Source organism: Neolamprologus multifasciatus, chromosome 16, assembly GCF_963576455.1.
Source record: "Neolamprologus multifasciatus chromosome 16, fNeoMul1.2, whole genome shotgun sequence".
Classification (NCBI taxonomy): Eukaryota; Metazoa; Chordata; class Actinopteri; order Cichliformes; family Cichlidae; genus Neolamprologus; species Neolamprologus multifasciatus.
In genome coordinates this window covers 28,962,745-28,986,190 of record NC_140454.1, presented here as the reverse complement: position 1 = coordinate 28,986,190, position 23,446 = coordinate 28,962,745, and the positions used below count along the sequence as shown (strand labels likewise).

Genomic DNA, 23,446 nt, shown 5'->3' with positions numbered 1-23,446 from the left:
TCCCATTTTGCACCTGGATCCCTTCTTTAGCTGCGGCTGGTAAATGTGAGACAACTTTGGGCCACAAGAGGCAGGTCATCCTCATATTTTTATCCAGAAGTACAAATTTAGCTGATGTAAACACAGCTTGTTGTTGCACATCCCGGAATCCCTTCAGGGACAGACATACCTGCAGCTCACATGACCACAAAATGACAGAGCAGCCGCCTGACCGCTGATGACAGCTACCTAACACAGCGGCCCACTAATAGTGGAGCTGGTAATCTGTTTGTAGCGGCTCAGTGTGTGCAGGCTTTGAGACGGTTGGGCGCTCTGTAAAAGATCACAAAGGAACTGAAGCTCCTATTGTCATCACCCGGCTCAAAATACGTGCTTATGTTACCTGTCGCTGTCAGTTTTGCTCCCTCATGCAATGAGACAGCACAGTATGCATATGCACTGCATTTGTTTTCATGTGCATTCACAGAGCTTCGTCCTAAAATAACTCAACCTCCAACCTGCTTGGATCACACATTAAGAGTTAAATTTAGGGCTGGATTAATCCACTGGAAGGAACCTGGGCTAAAAGAAGCTGCACTGATTCTCTTTGTGTCTGTAAATTAGTGGATTTGTTACTAATTACCAGTTATCATGGTAAAACTCAACATCAAAACCACCAAAGTATTCTTAAACACAGGACCTCCCGGGGGGTGGCGTCTTCAGGGGGATCCCCTTTGGGTCTTCTGGAATGCAGGGTGGTGCTCTAGGGCCAAAAACTGTAGTTCCTCTAGTGGCCACTTGAGACTTCCTCCATAAATTAGTCAAGTCCCATAGGCTCCCAACTCTACAGCAGAAATAAACAAGTTTACAGCCTGCTACAAAAAACAGTTTTGGTGTATCTGATTAGTTTCACCCTCCATAATAAGCTTTTAGTAGGTTAATATTTTTCAAAGTCATCCAGCTAGATTTCGATAAGGCTTAAAGTTAGAGCTGTCCAGTTTGATTGAGGAATGTGCTGAGACAAGGAGCCGTAGCCAACTGCTTTATCTTCTCTAATCTGAGCTACTGAAATATACCTCTACATCATATGGCCTGTTTGCAGTTTATTAATTGCATCAATATCAAAGCCCTCTCACTCTTTGACTTGTCTTTGCAAGGGTTCGTTTCAACCCCTTGTCTATATTCAGTCTTTATTTTTACACAATTAAAGTTCATTGAGCTGCAGCAGCTTTGTGCAATACTGTACTAGTGTTATCTGATACCTTAGGTCTCCATAGACTTCCAACTCAAGAAAACAAACATGGAGAAGGAAAAAAATGCAAACATGAAAGCTGAGTCCAAAACTAAAGTGTGGCGTCAGAGTGGCTGCTGGTGACACTGGTGGTAGGTACGACGTTTTTGTTATGTTCCTCGAGCTGTTTTAAGGTGCAGGAGGACACATTGTCCTGTGGGAGGAGACCACAGACATGCAGCGGTGCTATTTCCATACAAGTGCAGAGTTAGTCTGAAACAAATTTTAGGTGGACAGTGCTTGTCTAAGTAATATCCAAATGAAAGTCAGGTGTCTTATCAGGATCATGACAAGAAGATCAATGTCAATGGTTTTAATGGAGCATACAAAAAATGTATAAAACCTTTAACCTCTTATCAGATGCTAAGTAAGCAAATTTTCAGGAACTGGAAATTGTGATGTTTATTATTTTAGTACTACCGTTCATCTATTATTAACTTTTCCATTGGGTGTTCCAAAAAGGTGAAAAGTCCAGTGAGAGCATTGTATTTATATAATCCTAAGCAGGACACCGATAACCCAGTAAATTAATATCTTATTCACATTTCTTCTAAGTGGAAGGTGCTCATATTAACAAGGATAAGATGATAAAATTATTAACAAATTACACAGCTTGCAGAAAGTTAAAAAAAAATCCACTTCTAGTTAGCAACTTTTAAAACCACGAATTAACAGTTTGCATCAAAGACAACTCAAATATTAGATTTAAAGAGGTTATGAACCAGATTACATCTTAGCTTGGCACAGTAAATTTCTGGTTTTATATTTCTGCTCAGGTTAAGCTTTATCATTGAATGTAGAATTGTGCTTTGGAGCAGTTTTGCAACCTTTGGACAGATCCAACTTAGGCATCTGCTCTTTGATTTCTCTTGGAAATCCAGCCTTGAATAAACTTTTCTCATGCCTATAAATAAGCAGGAAATGAGTGACCATCTCCCGCTTATACTACTTTACCCAGTGCAATAATATTTATGAAAGGAAGAAGATGAAGATCATTAAAACACATCACAAGCATTTTGGACATCGTAAACAATACTTTAGTGCCAAATTAGACGTGAATGCTCGCCTATAAAGAATCCTAGAGATGCATTTGTTTTTATGTATCACAAAGCTGCAGTTTTTCTTTCTACACTCCAGAATGTGATGCAACCGGTTGTCAGATTTTAGAGTAATTTTGCAACAAGGATTTAAGTAACCAACAGAACTGCAATGAGATCCTCCCACAAAGAGCAAAGAGGCTCTGCTTTGTCACATGTCATTTTGATGGACTGAGTTCAGTGTGTTTGTGGGTGTTTTTGACCTTGAGACAGATTAGGAGCTTCACAGAGTCCATTTTTGTTTTCATACTTAAGCTTTCGTAACACCGCAGGGCTGAGGTGGTAAAACTGGAAGGTTTAGTTGAGTTTGTACAAAGTTTTGTGTTGCAAATGGATAAAAACAACAGCTCTAAATTTGCATCAAACCCAACAAAAGTAAAGCACTTAATCTTTGTGGTATAATATGAAAGCCACATGGAACCTGCCCCCACAGGACTGAACACAATACAGGGCTGTATGTGTGGGTATTATTCACCGGAGTGTGCTAAAAAAAAAACCTCAAAAAACCTAAACTGTGTCACTGGAGAGCAGTCATGATGTTTCAGTGAGGGTCTCGCTCAGCTGATCACAGTTCATACAATGTGCAGTTAAAAGAGACATACATGCAGGTGTTCACTGAGTGTTTATTGCGGCCCGAGGAGGCTTCATCCATGCAAGCTGTAATTACAGCTGTAATACTGTTCTGTTGACAAAGTGCACGAATGCAAGTCATCCGAATGTGCACTATGTACACAAGTTTTACCTCCAAACTCACCTGCAGCAGCAAGCAGGAGGTAAACAGCTCCACTAGGTCAGCGCAATAACCAAAAGTTTCTTTTGTATGTGGTATCACGTGGGCAGAAAACGCTCCATTAATCTTTAACCTTTGATATAACTCTGCTCTCCCTCGGTCTTTGGCTTTTCTCTGATTCAATTTAAAAGAAAGAATGGCATGCAAAAGAATCATACTAGATCTAAAAATAAAAGTGTTTAATTTAAAGTGAAAGGTTAAGTCTTTACTGATATTAGCTGTAGCTGAATTAGATATATCATTGTAGTTGGCAAATTGTAAAGCTTCTGCTCTGTCAGAGTCAGCTGGTGATGGAAAATTTTAAAAAAAAAGTAGATTTAACTTCAAACTTCGAATCTACAGCATCACAGACTTGCAGGTAGTTTTTATACATGTTATACATATGAAACAGTACATTTAATAGAATCAAAACTACACAAAAATATTAAAGGAGTTACATTTCTTGGCACGTTTGTCACATATTTTCACAAAAGAATACTTATACTTCATTGAAGCACTAATAATATTTGGAAAAGGTACAAATGTGTAGGTCACACATGCGTCATGGTGTTTTAATGCATCAGTTAAAATTTATTTATGTAACTGTTTTAAAGCATTTAAATGCCTTGTATATACAATATGTAACTTTAAATACCATAGACTGCATATCAAAGATGGCCAAAGAAATTGTGACATCATAATGTTGAGCAAAGTCCAGGGTGAACATTTTCACCTTCACTATGTTCCCGTTTTGAAACCAGATGTCACGAGCTACATGCGTGCAGAGAATTGTTAATCACATGCTGAAGCAAACTGTGGTTTATGCTTCTTTCAGACACCAATAAAAAACACAATTTACAAAGTGAACTTCATGTCCCACTTCATGTGGGACTGCTGAACTATACAACCAGAGGAGTCGCCCTCTGCTGGCCATTAACAGAAAATCATGTTTAAGGCACTTCCACATTGGATTCTGGATCTGTGAACAACTTATAAAATCTGTGTTACAGAAGCAAGTCTTGCCACTCATTCAGTTATCTAAATTAACTTTATTGTGGTCACCAGAACATAAAATTGTTATAATGACATATAAGTCATATAAAAAAACATGCTTAAACAGTTTGTTGACTTTTACGCTTTCACCACCATCTTTGCTGATGCAGAACTCTCCAGTATGTTTTATTTCTAATTATTTCAACTATATTTTAATATCTATTAAAATATGCTTTGGAGTTGTCTACCATATTAGATCAGAAGCTGTCAAGTGAAGGTGCTGCTCCAAAAACATCCTTATGATTGCAGATTGTTGCTGTTCGTTGTACTTTGATTGGAAGATGCAGAATTGTCTACAACACCCCCCAACTAATAGTAAAATTGAAATAAAACTTTTAAAAGTGCAAAAAACATTCATCTTCAAAGTAAAAGTTGTGCCTCTGTGTTCCAGACATGTTTCAAAAGGTGGTGCTTTTATTTTGAAGACGAATTTTCTCTGTTTGTGCTTTTGTTGCATTTTTCACAGTTTCATAGATGCTTGGAGAGACTTTGGTGAGTGTTTGCAGTCGGTGTCTTCCATGCAAATTACGGTCGACTGCTGCAATCTGCTAGAGAATAAAGCGATTGCAAAGATGTTTGTGGTGCAGCAATTTGCACTTCTTTGTGACTAATTTCAGCAACCTCAAGCAACCACAGAGAAACTGGATGAGGAATACAATTTTTTCCCTGGCAACCAGTTTTGGCAAATGGTCACAGCAAAAATGGCAGATTATTGGTTAGTGGTCACTTCAATCTAAAACTTCAACTGGCCTTGATATTATCCTGCTTTTCCTTTCGGCTGTTCTCTTTAGGGGTCACCACAGCGGATCATCTGCCTCCATCTTAACCTATCCCTAGCACCTTCCTCTGTGACACAAACCCCCTGCATCTTTGAACCTCCTCTGTGGTCTTCCTCTTCCTTGCTTGCCAGTTCTATATTCAATGTAATCCATAAATTCAATTGAGTTTAATTTTTATAGCACCAATTTAGAACAACAGTGGCCTCAATCTGCTTTATAATGTAAAGACCCTACAATATTAGACAGAAACCCCAGCAATCAGACCCCCTATGGGCAGACAGTTGGCGACAGTGGGAAGGAAAAACTCCTTTTTAACAGGAAAAAAACTGCAGAATCCCGGCAGGGAGGAGAAGCCATATATTACACACATTTATTACTACCCACATTTTTTTAATTGTCTTTCAAAATATTTCAGCTTAAAACATTGTTAATGCATTTTTTAGCTAACAATTTTAACTGTCATGCATGCTATTAGCTAATAATTTCAATTTCGTGTCCATTATAGTTACCCAACAGTTTAATTTCCTTATTTATATATATTTTTTTTTGTCTGTATAAAACTTGAATTTCTTGTCAATAATAATAATAATGATAATAATAATAATAATAATAATAGTAAATAATCGTGCACGTTCCTAGGAGGTAAACAAGTGGAGGAGGGGAGCACCTGTGTGAGAGGAACCGGAGGGTTTAACTGTAACAAGGTAACAATGAGACAATTTTCTGCTCCTATAGTGCTTTTTTTTCTTTTCTTTTTCTTCTTTTTTTTTTCTTTAAGTAGGCAGGACCGCGTCTGTTTTTGACACAGGGGTAAAGAAAGGGCAGTCACGTGACCGCGGGGGGTATATTCGAGGCGGGTCGTAAACAGAGCAGCAGCAGCTGCGGAGAGCAGAGCCGAGCAGACAGTCCACAGGAGCCCAGCTGACAGGAGCTTGTCTCCCGGTTTCGTATCCCTGCGACCCACCCGGCCTTTCGGGCTATAAAATCATTTCTTTCCAACTTCAGCTACAGTGATAGCTAAGTTTGGAGAGGAGAAAAAGGGAGAAACGCCGTGTCTTCTTTTGTTTTTTCCGGTTATTGTGTCAGTTAGGTGCAGAGGTAGTCGGAGTCGACCTCCTTTTGCATTACAAAAGGGGATCTAGCAGAAAAGAGAGAATATATATTAGACATATCAAGCCGGTTGTTTCTGTCTGAAGAGCTTTAAAATGGATAACTCTGGAACTAAAAAGACGTGCATGGGTGAGTTGTTTTTCTGTTGCAGGAGAAATTACTGAATATTTCCCAGGAAAGGAGCCTGAGTGTCACAGATGGGTATTGAACACCAGCTGTAACATGTTTTCTCCACAGAATCCACCCGAGACTTCTTCACCTCGGCCAAATTTCTCATCTACATGGGCCACGCTCTGTCAACATGGGTGAGCACACACTGTTTATAACCAGCATTGTAATATAACCATGCTCATGTCCATCTAACTGACATCACACAGTAAATGTATGCATGTTCACCTTGATGACTATATTTATTTGTGGCCATCCAGTGTTAAATCAAACCTAATGCGTTATTAGTTTTGTTATTGCTGCTTTATATGTCATTACAACTGTGCAAACTCACTTATTTTTCCACCTGCAGCTAGCCACACAGTGCTCTATTTACAGATAGCTTTAAATATCTGAATATCTGAATTTAAATTCCTCAGGGTGACCGGATGTGGAACTTCGCTGTGGCAGTTTTCCTGGTGGAGCTGTATGGGAACAGCCTGCTGCTCACTGCCGTGTATGGGCTGGTGGTGGCTGGCTCGGTGCTCCTGCTGGGAGCCATCATCGGGGACTGGGTGGACAAAAACCCCAGGCTTAAAGGTAAGTTTAATCTGGGTTATGTGTGGCACTTTTTGGCTCAGTTTGGTGGGCTTGAATTGGGTTTCTGGCAGTTCTTTTTGCTGGTCAGATGTCACAACACCTCTGACATTTGGCCCATATAAGGGCCAGGACTTGTAGCTTGCCCTGAGTCAACACCGTCAGCCAAGGGCAAAGAAAACTGTGAATAGTTACTGCAGTCTGGGATGTAAAACCAGGTGTTTGACTGTGAACATGAATTCCCTTGAACACAGACATTTAACAGTTAAACTGGAAAATAATTACACAGATGAATTTGGCAAAGACATGAAATGAGCTTCTTTGCACCATAATGAATGTGTTGTGTCTGATCAGATCTCTGTGCCTAATGCCCGTCGTGGTCTTTCCACAGTGGCCCAGACTTCGCTGCTGGTCCAGAACAGTTGTGTCATCGCATGTGGGGTCCTCCTCATGCTTGTTTTCCAGTTCAAAGACCAGCTCACGGAGCTCTACAATGGATGGATTCTGGTAAGATCCCCTCTCCTGTTTCAACCTGTTTTGGTGGGGATTTGCACTGAAAGCATTTTTACCTCCTTTCTTTAAACTGAGGTTGAAATGTTCCTACTTTCACTCACTGATGGGAGTTCCCCTGTCAGTGTGATTTATGGAGTGAGCACAGCTTATCCACAGAGGATTGCAACAGCTCCACTAGAATTTTTTAATGTTCATTTGAACTCAAGTTAATCATCTTGAAATCATAGACTTATTATAAGCAAATCGATGAACAAAATCTGTAGAATTCACACTTGAGTATTTAATGCTTTAGTGTTTTTTTTAAAGCAGTAGAAATAGCCTGTTTCTAAAATATTTGTGGGTGTAACCTGTCTTATCAAGCGACTATCAGGACACAGCCTGAAGTGGATTCCCACAGATACTCACTGAAGCATCAATAAATAAATAAATAAAATAGAAAATTTAAAAATAAAAAGCCTCTCAGATAATTTATTCTAATGCAAACTACAAGCACCCATTCACTTCAATATATCAAATAATTCAAACACAGTTAACAGCGGAAAAACAGTAAAATGTGAAAGTGAAAATGAGTAATACACATAATTAGTTTGTAGTACAGCAATCAATTATTTAGATATTTAAACTTTTTTTCTTTCAAATCTAATCCGGTGTACACATGACTGCTGATGAGTACAAATTTCTCTCTAACAGACAGAACATCTGTTTTTATAACATCTGTCCCTCTCTACTGTCATCAGTTCCTCCTTAAATTAAATAACGCTGCTCTTGAGGCAGTTTTAGTTCAAAACACGGCACTTGAACTGAGTTTACATGAAGTTTATTCTGATTAAAATCAGTCAAATCCGAGAAAGGTTCCCATAGTTCAATGAACCTTGGGAACCTTACATTCATACATTCATACTACGAATATTTTCTAGGCCCTCAGAGTACACAGGAGTGGGCCCGTTTTCACTCTGTGAAATGAGTTTTATCCCAAATTTCTAATCCCTCATAACTCCTATAAGTACCAATGATATTCACATTAAAGTTCTGTTAAAAACTGTACCTGGATCAGGTAGCACTACTCATGTCCGTTGGTGCTGTAAGGGAACAAGGTAGGTTTGAAAAATTAATTAAGGCCTTTATTTTACACAACTGAAGAACTTGTAAATTACGCCATCACGTAGCAGCTTTTGTCTTCTTCAGGATGTAACTTGAAGAAGCGACAGCTGATAAGCGTTGGTGATAAGCTGCTACGTGTTTCATAGTGAATCCAGCACCTTGTACTACGAAAGAGTTCATCATACAAAGCTGGTTATCACCTCAGACCTGCACGTTCACATGATCACATGACTCGTCCAGAGAAAGCAATCCCTATGAGTGTCACCTACTCCAGCCAGAGACATCACCATTATGATCAAATGGTGATCACAAATCTCTAAAAAACATTTTTAAAAAATATAACAGCAAAACGCAACATTGTTGTTAAAAAGACAGTTAATGCAGAAAACCATTATTCTGATCTTTAGTGTACAGAGCAGTAAAATAAACATTTTAATTACACTTAATTATTTTCTGGCTGAAGCTGAGGGGTTTTTTTTCCCCTGCTGTGGAGTCTTTACTATTTAAGGGTTTGAGAGTAAAGATTAAATACAAAATCAATATTCAAATGTAGTTTACACATTAGATATGATGTCAGCAATTACAGTGGAGGTGTCCTGGTTAGGATCAAATGTTAATGATTAAAGTAAAATAAAATTGTTGTAGAGTTTTGATTGCCAACAGATAAAAAAAACCCAAAAGGAAATAAAGTTGCGTCAAACGATCTATATTTATCAGGGAAACACAAAGACATTAAATGCTCCTACTCTCCTCGTAATGAAATCTTTTAGGAATGGTGATGCTGTTTTCTGAAGATTGGTCAGTAGGAGTTAATTTCATACCCGTTGGTTTTCATCTGAAACTTAACGTGCTCTGGAGCAGGTTACCATGGCACGTTAAGAAGTAAATCACCTTCATAGTACAGAAAACCCAGGATTAACCCTTAAGTTACCTAGACAAGACCAAGTCGTGCTTCATAGTACAAGTCTCAAGTGTCACAAGTGTTGCAATCTAAAGATCTGTGTAATTTGTAAATGATCAGGAAACAGATCAAACATCCAGGGAACAAAAACATTTGTTCCTGTTGATCCTAATATACTGATAGTATAGGATGGTTACTGAAAAAGTTGTACTGTACAAAAAGCCCTGAAAATTTCAGATGTATATCTCGTTTGATTATGAAGGTATGAGGGCTCAAAATATTGGAAAAATCAAAAAATTTGAATGCAGGTTCAGCAACTCTGAAAACATTCAAAGTGTGCCGGTAAAGATTTGTTTTGGAGCAATTAAATAAACTAAGATTGAAATAATTAGCTGATTCTGAAGGAGTCATGTGGGGGGTTACTCAGATTTATTTATTTATTTATGCATTGATCCAAGAGTGTCCACATAAACTTCTCTGTAGCTAAATCTGTACCTGACTTCAGTTTTTCTCCATGCAGATGTGAAGCATTACAGTTAAAAAGTGAAACACTTCCAGGAGAAAGTCAGTAATTACTTTCTCTAAAGTTTGACTTCACTTCAAGAAGAATCTTGAATCTTGAGTAAAGGAGGGTTAGAAAACAAGTAGATTCTCAAGCCTGCAGTAGATTTAACATACGAGTACATACATACTACAACAGGAAAGCTACTGGGGACCAGGAAAGTGTTTCAGTTATTTCTTTTTTACACTTGTTGAGCTATGTGACTAGACAGGAGCTCCCTCACTGTCAATATTTTGATCTCCGCGATCCAGAGATCCAGAGATCCAGAACTGCAAACTGTTCAAGTTTCCGTTCATCACAGGAGACGGGTTTGGGTGTCGGGTTGAAACACAGAAGGCCTCCAGCGTTGTTCTTTTGTGTTTGCAGTATCTGTGGGAAAATGGGGCTATTTCTCTAGCGGTCAGAGAGTTCAGAGGGCTGGCTGTTGTCGGAGTGCTGGTGGCGGTGGTGAGAGACTGGTGAAACAGGAGATTTAGTGTCTTGCTGAACGCTGTGCAGTCAGCAGGTTGTTCAAGGCCAGTCACATGACACAGAGAGAAATGTGGCTGGGCCTGCTGAAGCATTTCTATTTTTTAATTGTTTCTATACTGACCAGAGCAGCTGTGTGAAAATGCATGCACAGACCTACAGAGTCTGCTTCAGAAAAAATGTGCAGTTTCTGCTGAAATTTTTAATTTTAACTAATGATATAGATTTTTTTTTTCAACAGGAAGTTATTGATTTGACACGTAGTGGGAAGGGTTGGCCTTTGATTTCATTCTTAAAGAGTTTTGCCATTGTTATCAGCTAATCAGGTCGGATTTAGTTAGAGTTAGAAAAAGTTGAGAAACTCATGTTCCCTTTACCCTTGACACCTTCTGTTGAGGGATCTGGTCCATGCTTTGCAGCCAGTTAAAAAGACCCACTTTTTGAAGACAAGTTCCTGAAGATGTTCATCACTGTGACAGATTCCATCTGAACTTGTTGGGCTTCATACTCTCAATTGACACTCAGGTCACACTGCCGTCTCTCTGTTATCCACTGTGGTGAAGCCAACATTGACATTTTTCTAGTGTTTGTTTTTGTAAGTTTTGGCATTTACTGCAGACATTGACATTGACATTTTTCTAGTGTTTTCTAGTGTTTGTTTTTGTAAGTTTTGGCATTTACTGCAGACATTGACATTGACATTTTTCTAGTGTTTTCTAGTGTTTGTTTTTGTAAGTTTTGGCATTTACTGCAGATTGTAGCGAAGTGCACAACCTTACATAATTTATGTTTAGCCTCATCGTATCTTTAATAATTACTCTGGTGGTGTTTCCCATTGGTAGACTGCTTAGTGGGTCCGGGTGATGCCCCCCCCAGGTTAGTCAGGACTAGCTTCCCTATCATCAGACTTAGACATTTGGGGTCAGTTGGTGTCTGTTCAGTATGTTTTTAGATGATTAAACACTTGCTGGGAAGCTTTTTCTGCCCTAACAGTCAGCTCTAGCCTCTATCTTTTGTTCTCCCGTCTCATATTTCGTACTGCCCCTCCCCCCTTAAACCGTCACAGCAGAAACAAACATGACCATAAATGACTGCAAAATGGAGAGTATAACCCTGTGATAAAATTTCACAAAGGCACAAAAATTAGGCAAGCTAGATAAATCAAAATATGCATTTTAAATCTTTTTAAAATATATATTTATCTGTTCCCTTGGCTAAACTGTGCAGCTGTACTGGAACAGGAATGACTACTTCGGACCCCTCCTCCACCCTAGAAACAACTCCTTTTTAAGTCAAAGGTCAAATCAGTATGGATCAATACAGATCCATCAGTGATGGGAGATTTTGTCCCAGTATTTTAAATGGGAAACATGGAAAAGGGGACCATAGCCCAGAAAAAAATCGGTGAAATTCAGTGACTTAAAGGGATGACGGGTAAAATAAAGTTAAGACAGTGCTGTCCAACAGATCGAGAAATCAAGTTAATGGTGTTAATTCTTTCATTGGAAATCCAAAGAGTTGGAGAATCAGTGCTAAAGCTGGCTCTAGCTATCCTCTAAAAAGCAACAGTGGACTCATGTATACTTTGTCTTTTTCTGACACTCCAACCAAACCTGGTATTGGATTTAGATTTAACCACATGCTAAATAGGCAGATTTTCATAAACCAGAACATGCCACAAGGTACACATCAAGCTTGGGACTGCAGGCTTTTCTTTTTGGGTGTTCCAAAAAAAGATGTTAACCTGAACTCGAACCTGAATTCTTGATGGGTTTATAAATGACCATGTAAATGTTAAACGTTAAATAAAAATCATAATCTAAAATAAAAATATATTATTTTAGAATATATAAAATAATCATGCTTTAGTCGAAGGCAGCTGGACTCCTTTTAGGTGTTTCATGTCACCTGAAAGGCTGAGGAGTTGCAGGTGTTTATCTTCTTATAGGGCTGTGATCTTGGAAATTGTCAAGACACGCCCAGACGTATGAGGACATTTGTGAGTCATTAAGGTCACAGTGGTGGAGGTGTGAATGGCAGCTCAGTTGCCTAGGAAGGGTCTCAAGATTGTTTTACAGGTAACTGATAGCTGGTGACATAGGCCACCAGTTCGGTTCAAGGATAGCCGCTCCAGTTGAACCTAAATGGTCTCCTTTTTTCCTCTGAGTTTGTTGGTCTTGAGGAGATTGTGTAAATCAACATAACTCAAGTATGTGTTCATCGAAAAGGACTGAACTGTGTAGCTTTGTGGCTTAATACTGAGGTTTTTGGACTACAATGGAATTCGATGACATGGGGGAGTTAGATCTATCCGATTCTTAGTTTTTCATGTTTCATGGGAGTATTTGGGGAATAGCCTTATCATTTTATCACACAAAGTCAGTCCAAATATAAAACTACTGTTACATTTTTAAAATTATTTTCAGACAACCTGCTACATCCTGGTCATCACCATCGCCAACATTGCCAACCTTGCCAGCACGGCCATGTCCATTACCATCCAGAGAGACTGGGTGGTTGTCGTAGCAGGTCAGGACAGCAGCAAGTTGGCAGGTAGGTGTATGCTATCGACTGGTGGCTTATCTTCAGATGTAGGCCTCATATGATCCGTTATCAGGTCATATGTTCTGCTGGGAGGACTTTGAACCCCGGATGCTGACTCGCTCACATTTCTTCTTTTTTTTTATGTCACTGCAGTTTTCCATTGATTGTAACAAGCTGTTAGAAAGATTTGGTCACATGGTGCACAACACTTTGAACTGGTTGACCCATATCAATCCGCTTGTGCTGGTTCTTAGTTTATATTACTGTAAACACGAATTTGAAGACCATAATCGGCTTTTTTATATCAATGTGTTAAATTAGCTGTTAAACTAACTAGCTCCTCCTTCTACTCCCTTGTCAAACAGATATGAATGCCACAGTGCGGATTATCGACCAGCTGACCAACATCCTGGCTCCCATGTTAGTGGGCCAGATTATGGCCTTTGGCTCTCATTTCGTTGGCTGTGGCTTCATTTCTGGCTGGAACCTGTGCTCCATGTGTGTGGAGTACGCACTGCTGTGGAAGGTCTACCAGAAAACGCCCGCGCTGGCTGTGAAAGCTGGACAGAAGGAGCAGCAGCAGGAGCTCAAACAGCTCAGCCCTGCAAAAGGTAAGTGCAGCATTATCTGTTTGTATCGTTGGGGAATAAAACTGACTGTGTTTTAGATTTGGTAATCGAGAACCTCCATTATTCTGCCCTTTGACAGATTTGGAGAATGGCCAAAGTCCCGAGGAATCGTCTCAGCCACTTATGAACGAAACCTCCGTTGTTGCCAAGTCTGACTCTCCCAAACAGCGCAGCTGTTGCTACCAGATGGCTGAACCCGTGCGCACCTTCAAGGCCGGCTGGGTGGCCTACTACAACCAGAACATCTTCCTCGCCGGCATGTCACTGGCCTTTCTCTACATGACGGTGCTGGGCTTTGACTGCATCACCACAGGCTACGCCTACACACAGGGCCTCAATGGCTCGGTGCTCAGTCTGCTGATGGGAGCCTCGGCCATCTCGGGCATCTGCGGCACCGTCGCCTTCACTTGGGTTCGCAAGAAGTGTGGCCTGATCCGCACTGGTTTCATCTCCGGCATGGCCCAGCTCTCCTGCCTCATACTGTGTGTCATCTCAGTCTTCACTCCTGGAAGCCCCTTCGACCTCAGCGTCTCACCCTTCCAGGACCTCTACACCCATCTGATTGGAGAGAAGACCCTGCCTGAAGCTGTCCACAGCCTGACCGGTGGAAACATCACTATGCCTACTACTGCCGCACCAACCCAAGAGCTGCCACCTATGCAGTCCTACATGTCTGTTAGTCTGCTGTTTGCTGGCGTAATTGCTGCTAGAGTTGGTGAGTGAAGTCGTTTATTTTTTTTCCCAATCTGGGAATACTTGCTGTATTTTAGATGCGGTGCAGAGATTTACCAAAATGGATTAGTACGCCAGCTATTAGTGGCCGAGTCCAGATGGAGAAGAATACATCTGAAATCAGCAGTCAGTGGACGGTTGGAGAATTTTAAAGGCTTAAAAAACATTGTTAGTTTTGACTTGCATCTCTCTCTTATTTCGACTGTACTTTTATGCTACACTATTGTATTTCAAGTCGTGCAACAACAGGGTCGGTCATACTGTTGTTTGATAGTTCTTCCAAACAAAATTTCTATAAAAACACCTGCTGGAGATGATCAGTGTACGGACAGAGGCGGTTATTAAGTGGACTCCAGGGAAGGTCTCACTGCACATTATAGTCATAACACTGATAATAAAAAAGGTCCACGCACTCCAAAGTGCTGATGTTCATTTTCTTAGGTGTGTTTATTTTATTCGTTAGGAAATTGGAGTGTTCAGGAACTACTGCTCATGCTTTATTGGCATGTTCATTTCCTCTGAGCAGATAGCAAATTTTAGAAATTATCACTTCCAGGCAGGTGACTCAAGCAGCTTGACAAGTTGGACTTTTATATAACTTGTAAGAATGTCCCACAGGACCTCTGCAGTATCTGCAACCTTTGATGCCAGTAATATTGCCTCATTATTCTTAGTAGAGCTACTGTTGCGTACTGAAGCTGTTTTATTATGGATATAAAAAGATTATTAGAGCTGACTGTTGATCTCTGCCTCTACCCTGCAGGTCTGTGGTCTTTTGACCTGACAGTGACCCAGCTCATCCAGGAGAATGTGATCGAGTCAGAGCGAGGTGTGATCAACGGCGTCCAGAATTCCATGAATTACCTCTTAGACCTTCTGCACTTCATCATGGTGATTCTGGCCCCAAACCCAGAAGCCTTTGGCCTTCTGGTCATCATCTCTGTCTCCTTTGTGGCCATGGGCCATATGATGTACTTTCGGTTTGCCTTCAGGAGCCTGGGCAACCGCCTCTTCCTCTGCTGCTCGCCGGAGCAGAAGGTGGAGGCGGTTGACAATCCTTCACTTCCTACCACCGTCTAATCCCATTAAAGAGACTCTGTCCTGGGTACATACATCTCAAACCTTACACTAGCCCTGCATCTTATTTATCTCACTAACATCTTAGCTTGTAGCTGGCAGAGTGCTAACGTAAAGCGTAGACAACATGCTATCGGTAGCCATTAACCATTAGCAGTAGCAGAAGAGTAGAAAGTGTTAGAAAGTAGTGAAAGTTTAGATAATGCAGGGGTTTCTGTAGCGTTTTCAGTCTGGGAGTCAGATGAGCGCCTCAGCCTTACACCTATGGATCCACGCTCCTTAACACATGCATGCGCTGTCCAACAGGGGTCCATCGCTTCTAGGTGCTGTTGGAGAAATCATGGACAGTGCAGTGTAAAATCCTCTCCACCTAACAGCCCGCATGTAGCTGTAAAGATTTCTAAAAGGTGCTTCAGCAAAAAAAGGGCAGAATGAGAGAGAAATCTCATAGAGGAAGCTGAGGTCCTGACAGTCAGGACGCCACTCGGGTTGCCTCTCAGTTTGGGTTCGTTGGTGCTGTCGCTGCATCCGCTCACTGTTCTCTCATAGACTGCTTTCTGTGCTGGCTTACATATATATGTGTGTGTGTGATGAGCAGGTTGTGGATACTTTTTACTTAACCAAACAGAAAATTGGGATCTTGTCTCTTTAATGTGTGGTGTTGAGCATTTAGCTGTGTTTATTCAGGAAATGCAGGCGGTGGTTTTTGTAATGACTGTATCATCAGTATTGTGTTGTGTGCTTGCAGTTGTGCCATATGAAACACAAACATCCTATGCACCCTTATCAATAGCTCGCAGTTACCAAAGTTAAAGTCCATACATGGCTTAAAAGGAAGTGAGGGAAACCAGTTTTGGCTGTCTAAGCATTCCAAATATACACAATATTTTGCATCCAGTGAAAATCTTACTGTATCTGAACCCACTTGTAGATTGTATCTAATCTTTTTTTTCTGGTAGTTAACAATTATATGAAGATGTGTTAGGGCCGTTCTAGGATTGAAAAAAAAAAACTTGAGAAGAAGGAGGAAGTGTGGTGAATTTTTGTGGAAAGAAACTCCAAGACTAAAAAGCTGTAAAATCACACTAAAACAAACATGAATATACAAAAACACAAAAGTGCCAGAAAACGGACATCATTTATGAGGAAAAGAGAGAAAAAAAAGTTGTAAATTTATGGGAAATACAATTTTTGAGAAAGTTGTCTAGAAAAAAAAAGAGGTCATAAATATATGTGAAAAAATTACAACTGCATAATAATCTTCTGCATAATCACAAACGCAGAAGAAAAGTAAAGATTTCCTAAGATTAAGTAATAAATTAGTCAAAGAAATTTAGGTATTCTATGAGATTACAAAACTACCTCTTTAGTCTCTAAAATTTACATTTTAAATTTGTGAGAAGAAACTCTTAATTTAACTCTTAAATTGCAAATTTATCAGAAAAAAAAACAGTAGATATTTTGACATTAAAGAAAAAATACTTTATATTCTCTGAAATAAAAATAAATTTATTACAAAAGTGTACTAGAAAAATATCTTTTTCAAGAATTTAGTCATACATTTATGAAGATTACAATTGGACTCAAATGTGTTTAGTTTAGTTCTCTTAAAGAAGTTGTAAATTTATGATAGAAAAAAAATCTGGAAAAAGTCGTAATGATTCTGATTATAATGTTTTTGAGTTAAAATTAATGAGAAATTACTCTTACAGAATATTAAGATATACAGTGTTGTATAGATTTACAACTTTAATAAAAAGAAGATATATCCAAGTTTCTTTCCAAATTTGTTTTACATTTATTTTATTTCATTTTTTTCCTCAGAATACCACCCTTACCTCCACAAGTTGTTTTGTAAATCTTGAACGGCTCTAGCATGGATTCATATGAACATCTTAGTCTTTTGAGTTCTCTGGAGTGATTTTTTTCCAGTCGTGATTGTCTATAACTCAGGCACTTTACGTGATTGACTTCTGTCCTTACACCTAATGCGTGATCAGGCATTAGTTCAATATGATTTTGCACAAATCTGAAGTCCCGACTTCACCCAAAACCCTCCGCACCATGCACAGTAATGCGTTCTCTCTTCAGATATCGTTGTTTGGCGGGAGGGTACTACGGCACATATTGCAACACCCAGCACTACTACCACATGGTCATGAGGGGAAAAAAACCTACCCGAGTTCCTGTGAAAAACAGCCTCGGTTTACCTCAGGCGCTCCCACGTTTCCTCAAAAAGCTACCCAGGAATCTGAGTCAGCAGGTCTTATCTGAAATTACTTTATGGCACTAAAACCCTCAACTTTTACTCAGCCGGGGTTGAAAACGTACCCATTTAGGGATTTTTGGCAATTCTGCATGCCGTTTTTGCCATGAAGTGATTAAACAAATTAAAAAGTTTAATTTTTAAATGAATGTTTCCAGACCTTTACAGAATCACTATAATACAGCAATATCTATATAAAGAGCGTAGCATTGAAAACCCCAAAGGTCTATTTTGTTCCCCGTAGAGTCAACCCTTCAGTTGTAAGTGGAATAACATGTTGTCTGCCTACCTTGCATTTTTACCTGTATCCTTTCCACCTCTGAACCTCCGAAATTTCACACGCCTTAATGGAAACCAGACTCGCCACACTGGCCAGTGCTCGCAGATGAAAAGGTTAACCACAATTCCAGCCGCGGAGGGTAGCCATGTTTGGGTTGGAAGGCGAGTTAACCGCACCAGGTGTGGGAGAACAGAGGGCCATTTTGTAGGGTCCGTGAAACAGGATGGAGGAGCTTTATTTTCATGTTCCACCTGCTTCACATTCAGTCTGCGCACGGGAACAAAAGCAGCTCTCAGAACAGGTCTGCTGATTCAGGAATATCCCACACGGTCATGAATGCTATATTTTCTAATGTAAATATATTTAGCTGTGAGTCGATACAAACTTAATTGGAAAACAGAAAATCAGAGTGTATACTCTTGTTGTGCTGTTTGAAAACTTTTTTTTTTACATTTTTATATATGTAGTGTCAACACTTTGTGATTTTATTTTCTGTAAGCTGTAGTTCCTTTTCATTTGAGCACATCTGTATTTTATTGCTTTCATCTCTTTCTACAAACATATACATATAAATAAAACTCTATATATCAGTGTTATTGTAGTTTGATAGAATAAAAGCACCAAATCATTAAGAAATCCTTTTTGTGTAATAATCACACTCCACTGAATATCAGGAGGTTTGTATTGGTTGTAGTGCATGATGTGTGTTAAATAAAGAAAACCTTTACAATCACTTCTCTGTAAAGTCGTGTTTGTGTGTGTGCCAGTCTTGGCCTTGGCTGCCACTGTGTGAGGTCACATACCAAAGCAGAGTTAGCAGCTAATTTCCTTTTTCTCCAGGCAGCCGGTGCTAAACTGAGCCAGATGACCTGAACTTTAACACAAAAGAGTGAGCTGGATTTGCACAACATGAGCAACAAATGAGCATTTGAGGCTCAGGCACATTAGCGAGCTTCAACTTTAATGAGGGTGGCCTCATGACTCAGCGTCCTGTAGTGGGTCCTGTCCTCGCTGCTCGGCACTGTGCAGCCTGAAACCCATTTGCCATATCATACCAGAACTGGCAGGTCCACCACTGACACCCTGTGCTTTTGTTGATGATGATACGAGAGCAGATTTTCTAGAATTATGCAGAGCTGCAGTTGTCATTCGACCACTAAAGCAGCATGGATCATGTTGGAGTTATCCAAGCTCTCTGATTTTACTTGAAACAAAGCTACGGAAAAGTTGTAAATTAGACCCTCCTCGATTCCCCTGAAATTTATCTTTTGATTCAAATTCTCTAATGAAAAATTCTCTAATGCTTCCTAAGAATGAAACAATGGCTACATTGGTAAATTTTGAGATAGAGTCAATGATATGCTAAATGAAACAACAAAAGTAGTCTGATCCAGTTTAACATAGGTTTATGTTAATAGATTTGAACATGAGGAGTCATGTTAGTGCAGGATCCAGGAGCCAGGAGTGCAGGGTGTTCAGTGAGTTAAGAACCAGCCTAAACTGTAATATGTGAACATGTTTTGTTTAGGTTTTTTTTTTTTTTTTTTTTTTTTTTTTTTTTTTTTATCTTTACTGTCAAATTACTTTGTCTATTCACTATTTGGTACCATTATACCTAATCACTGTACAATTAGAAGAGAACCGGCCTCTGACCTTAGTGAAAGTCCAATGTCTACAGACAAGAACTAGGTCTCCAGATAAGTGTGCACAGCATAAATATTATCTCCTTGAAAAGGCCTTAAACAACAGGTGTGTTTTATTCAAACCCTGTGTTCACCTATTTGCTAAGTTTTCAGGAAAGAAATAAAACTTTTATTCTATCTGCAAAGAAATCATCAGTGCCTGCTCCTACAGCTGATAAAAAAGGCAAGTGTTAGAGGTTCACATTGCTCAATTTTACAAGTCAGTAATCAGGTGTTTAACTCTATATCCACCTATACACTGCACACCTTTATTACAGTTACAGCTTCATTTCCAGAATAGCTGGTACACAACGAAACAGAATAGATTATATAATTTGATTCTAGGTAATGTTATTACTTCCTTTTAACAATCACTACCTGTGCAAGAACAATTCCAGGAAATTTCCTACTCTCAAAATATTTCGCTTTACAGCTGTCAGCAGTTAGCATTCCAAATGTGGATACTTTTGTAACTGGCAGAGACCTCAGAGGGAACGTTTTCCCACCAGAAAGCTATTTTGTTTTATGGGCGGGAAAGCTGTCGGCAGTTGCTATGCCAACTACTTGTAATTAGCAAACAGACATGGGAGTGATACCAGATCTCATGTTAATGGGTTGAAAAGAAAAACATTTTCCCCCAAGAATCACTGTACCTGTGCAGGAAGTTTTGCAGGAAAATTTTCCCACCCAAACCTTCTTTGATGTTACGCCAACTATTGATAGCTTTGTGATTAGCAAACAGCCATTAGGGTAATATCAAGTATCTTGTATTAGCCTTTGCAAGACAGAAAGTTTTATTTCCTAAAGCATTTAAAAAAAAAAATCTGTTGAGCTAAAACAAAAACAACTATATTTTTTTAAGCTCAGAAAAACAAAAAGTCATAATTTGATTCCAGGTAATGTCCCATGATTTCCTCCTAACGGTCACTATACCTGCACAGGAACTACTCCAGGAAATGTTATTTATGAATCACAATTGTCTCCTCATGGCACTTTATACTGTCAAGGTAAAGATTCTCCAGTACTATAAAATGAATGAACTAATTTATTTATTTTTAAATAGTACATTTTACCAGTTTAGATTTGTATAATTCTTTTCTGTATTTTATTATGAATCACTCCAGTAGATTTATGAGATTTGCAAATCATTTCATTCCATTTTTAAATTATATTTCATTTATATTTTACACAGCCTTCATGGGATTTTCTGGATTTGGTTAATACTGTAGAGGTATTAATATTACTGTACTGGAGTTTAGGTCAAAGTTATAATGACACGGTCACAGCGGCCTATGTGTTTTTACAGATACCAGCTCAGCTTTACAATCCCTCAATTATAATGAGTCAATAAAGGTGACGGATAAAGCTTACGACTAGATGAGAATGACCCGGTTTGATCAGTTACTGTGAAAAGAAACAACAGATGATTTTTCAGCAGTCAGAGCACCTGATCAGGAAAGGAACTGAAAGATGCTGATGTGAAACTGCACCGTCATCTCTAATCCTGGGGAAAAAAAACACAAAACAAAACACCAGCAGCTCTGCCTGAAATCAGCTTGTTCAAGACTTCCGGACTCAAGAGTGCGAACGAACCTTATAGCAGCAGTAATCAGACATTTCAAGGTTGGAGGTCACACAAAAATATGGGCATTGATCAAAAACAGCAGCAGTGCCCATGCGTAAGCTATTCAACCTTTACATTGCTAAAAGGGTCACAATAACTTGTGACCCTTTATGAAAGCAGAACTGAATGTGGTTCAACCAAAGTTCCATATATGACCTTTACCCTTCATTATACTGATAATGGAAAACAGCTTGAACTCGGAAGATACTGAAAGTCATGTAAACTTGGAAACTATATTAAAAAAACAAAACAAACCAAAACAAAAAAAAAAACAAATCCATCATTTACTTGAGCAGTGTAGCCAAGGTTATTTACTGTAGCTACAATTTCCAGATTCCCCGGAAAGATAAGTGTTTTCCAAAATAAAATGGAGTTAAAACAAAGCAAAAAAAAAAAAAAAAAATCCTACTTCCTGATGAAATGACCCGTCTGGATTAGTGTGTTAGATAATGAAGACGATAAACCATGTTATAACAAGACGACTTCTAAAACACTAGAAGTAAGAAAACAAAACGTACAGCTCTACTATAACTTTGGACGTAAACGGAGAGCGAAAACTAAAACAGCAGCGACGTTTGGATGGTTAAAGAGAAATCGGGATTCTCAGCAACTTCATTATATTTAATGGAGCCAAAACTTTCCTTTCATACTGTGAATATTTTCATAGTTACAGGTCTTTGAAGCACACAAACGTGGGTCAAAATCCTGTGCTTTTTTGGTGCCTTGTCGCTTCATAAGTTCAGGAGAATCAGATCAACTCAACACCTATTCATAGTGTCACTTATGGAGTACTTAAGTTGTGAAACCACCATGCTGAGCTTGACGGGGATGCTTCTCTGCAGCTGGAACATCAACAGTGTTAATGTCACATTTCTCAAAAACAGCAGATACTGCAGCTTTTTGTATACATGAAAGCATGCTGAGAGAACAGATAAGAGGAAATATTTTTATGCTTCAGTGAAAAAAAAACCTAGAAGCAGCAGAACTCTGGTTTGGTACAAATATTTATTTTCCAAAACAGAAAAAAAAGAATAAGACAAAACAATTGAGGATTGAAAAGAATCCAGACCAAAAATTCAGTCCAGAGTTTTGGCAAGAAAACTGGTGGAAACTCGCGCTCGCTGTACAACAGCGGAGGAAAAGCTGGGAGGGGTTCCATTGTTTGGATGTCATAAACTTGTCCAATAATGACTTGAGGATTGTGTAATCAAATATGTGCTTTGTGTTTGCACAGAGATTTGTTTCCAGTCAGGGAGACAAAGTGGAAGAAGCCCACTTTGACTTAATGGTATAAAACAGAAAACGTCCGAGCTGCTGGTGGAAACCTCGTACAGGCTCTGGTTAGGAGTCCAGGAGGCCTGCGAGCCAGCTGTGATCCAGCTTCCTCACCCTCCTCAGTTCTCTCACCTGAGCCTTCGTCAGGGCGGGGGTGTCCGACTCTGTCGCTGCTGCCGCCGCCAGCTCCGGTTTGGACCTGCTGGATTCCATTTCCTCCTCAGAGTCCTCTTCCTCTTTCTCGCTCTCCATTTCTTCTTCTGCACGTGCCTTTTCCTCCCTGAGGCCACGAGAACATCAACCCCCCCCCAAAAAAAATTATCAACACCAATGTGACTCAGCATATTTTTTAGAGATAAACAGACCTCAGTTTCACATGTGCTGCTGAATCATGTGAAGCCTCAGTTTCAATTATATTTTCTTAATCCACACTGAGATTATCAGACCAAACGAGGCTTAAAAGAGTCTGAAAATCTAAAACTTTAATTTGAATAATCTTTTATCATCTTCTCTTAATGCTAATATTGCCCAGAGTCTCTCGCCTTTTAAGACCGAGCCCTGGCATCTCATTTTAAAGTTTCTCCAGGAAAAATGTTCATTTTTTTCACAGAGGTTTTCATTATGAATCTTTCGTATAAATATTTACACTTTTACATTATTTCTATTCTAGTCTGTATTCCAGTCTGGGTGCTGCACTTAAGTCTGATGTTGATTTATTTTAAACTGATGTGTGGATCATTTTTAAAACCTTTTCCCTGCTTGCTGAATGCATTTTGTGTTTTCTGTTTCACTGAGAGATCTACAAATAGCAGCCACGCCAGAAGCTGTCTGCAGATACCTGGGAAGATGATCTTGAGTGAAAAACTGGACAAATTTAAACCAGTTATGGATTTTGACTTTTTTAGGTCTGATCACACCTTGTGTATACGCTCAGTAGGAAACAAACAACTTCAGCGGCTTCAACAATTAT

At 39.3% G+C, this 23,446-nt stretch overlaps 2 protein-coding genes across 3 annotated transcripts in view; one reads left to right on the top strand and one right to left on the bottom strand.

The window, feature by feature from the left end:
- Positions 1 to 5,830: 5,830 nt before the first annotated feature.
- slc40a1 (solute carrier family 40 member 1) lies at positions 5,831 to 18,628 on the top strand. Its single transcript, XM_085135438.1, has 8 exons — positions 5,831 to 6,207; positions 6,316 to 6,383; positions 6,666 to 6,825; positions 7,214 to 7,329; positions 12,794 to 12,920; positions 13,277 to 13,522; positions 13,620 to 14,255; positions 15,036 to 18,628. The coding sequence occupies exons 1-8, from the start codon at positions 6,174 to 6,176 to the stop codon at positions 15,350 to 15,352; spliced, it is 1,704 nt and encodes a 567-aa protein (XP_084991564.1). The 5' UTR covers positions 5,831 to 6,173; the 3' UTR covers positions 15,353 to 18,628.
- wdr75 (WD repeat domain 75) overlaps positions 18,326 to 23,446 on the bottom strand; it is a 21,573-nt gene continuing 16,452 nt past the window's right edge. For both annotated transcript variants that reach the window (XM_085135433.1, XM_085135434.1), the window contains exon 21: positions 18,326 to 22,756. In XM_085135433.1, coding sequence (XP_084991559.1) covers positions 22,543 to 22,756 — 214 coding nt within the window. In that variant the 3' untranslated portion in view covers positions 18,326 to 22,542. The remainder of the gene's footprint in view (positions 22,757 to 23,446) is intronic.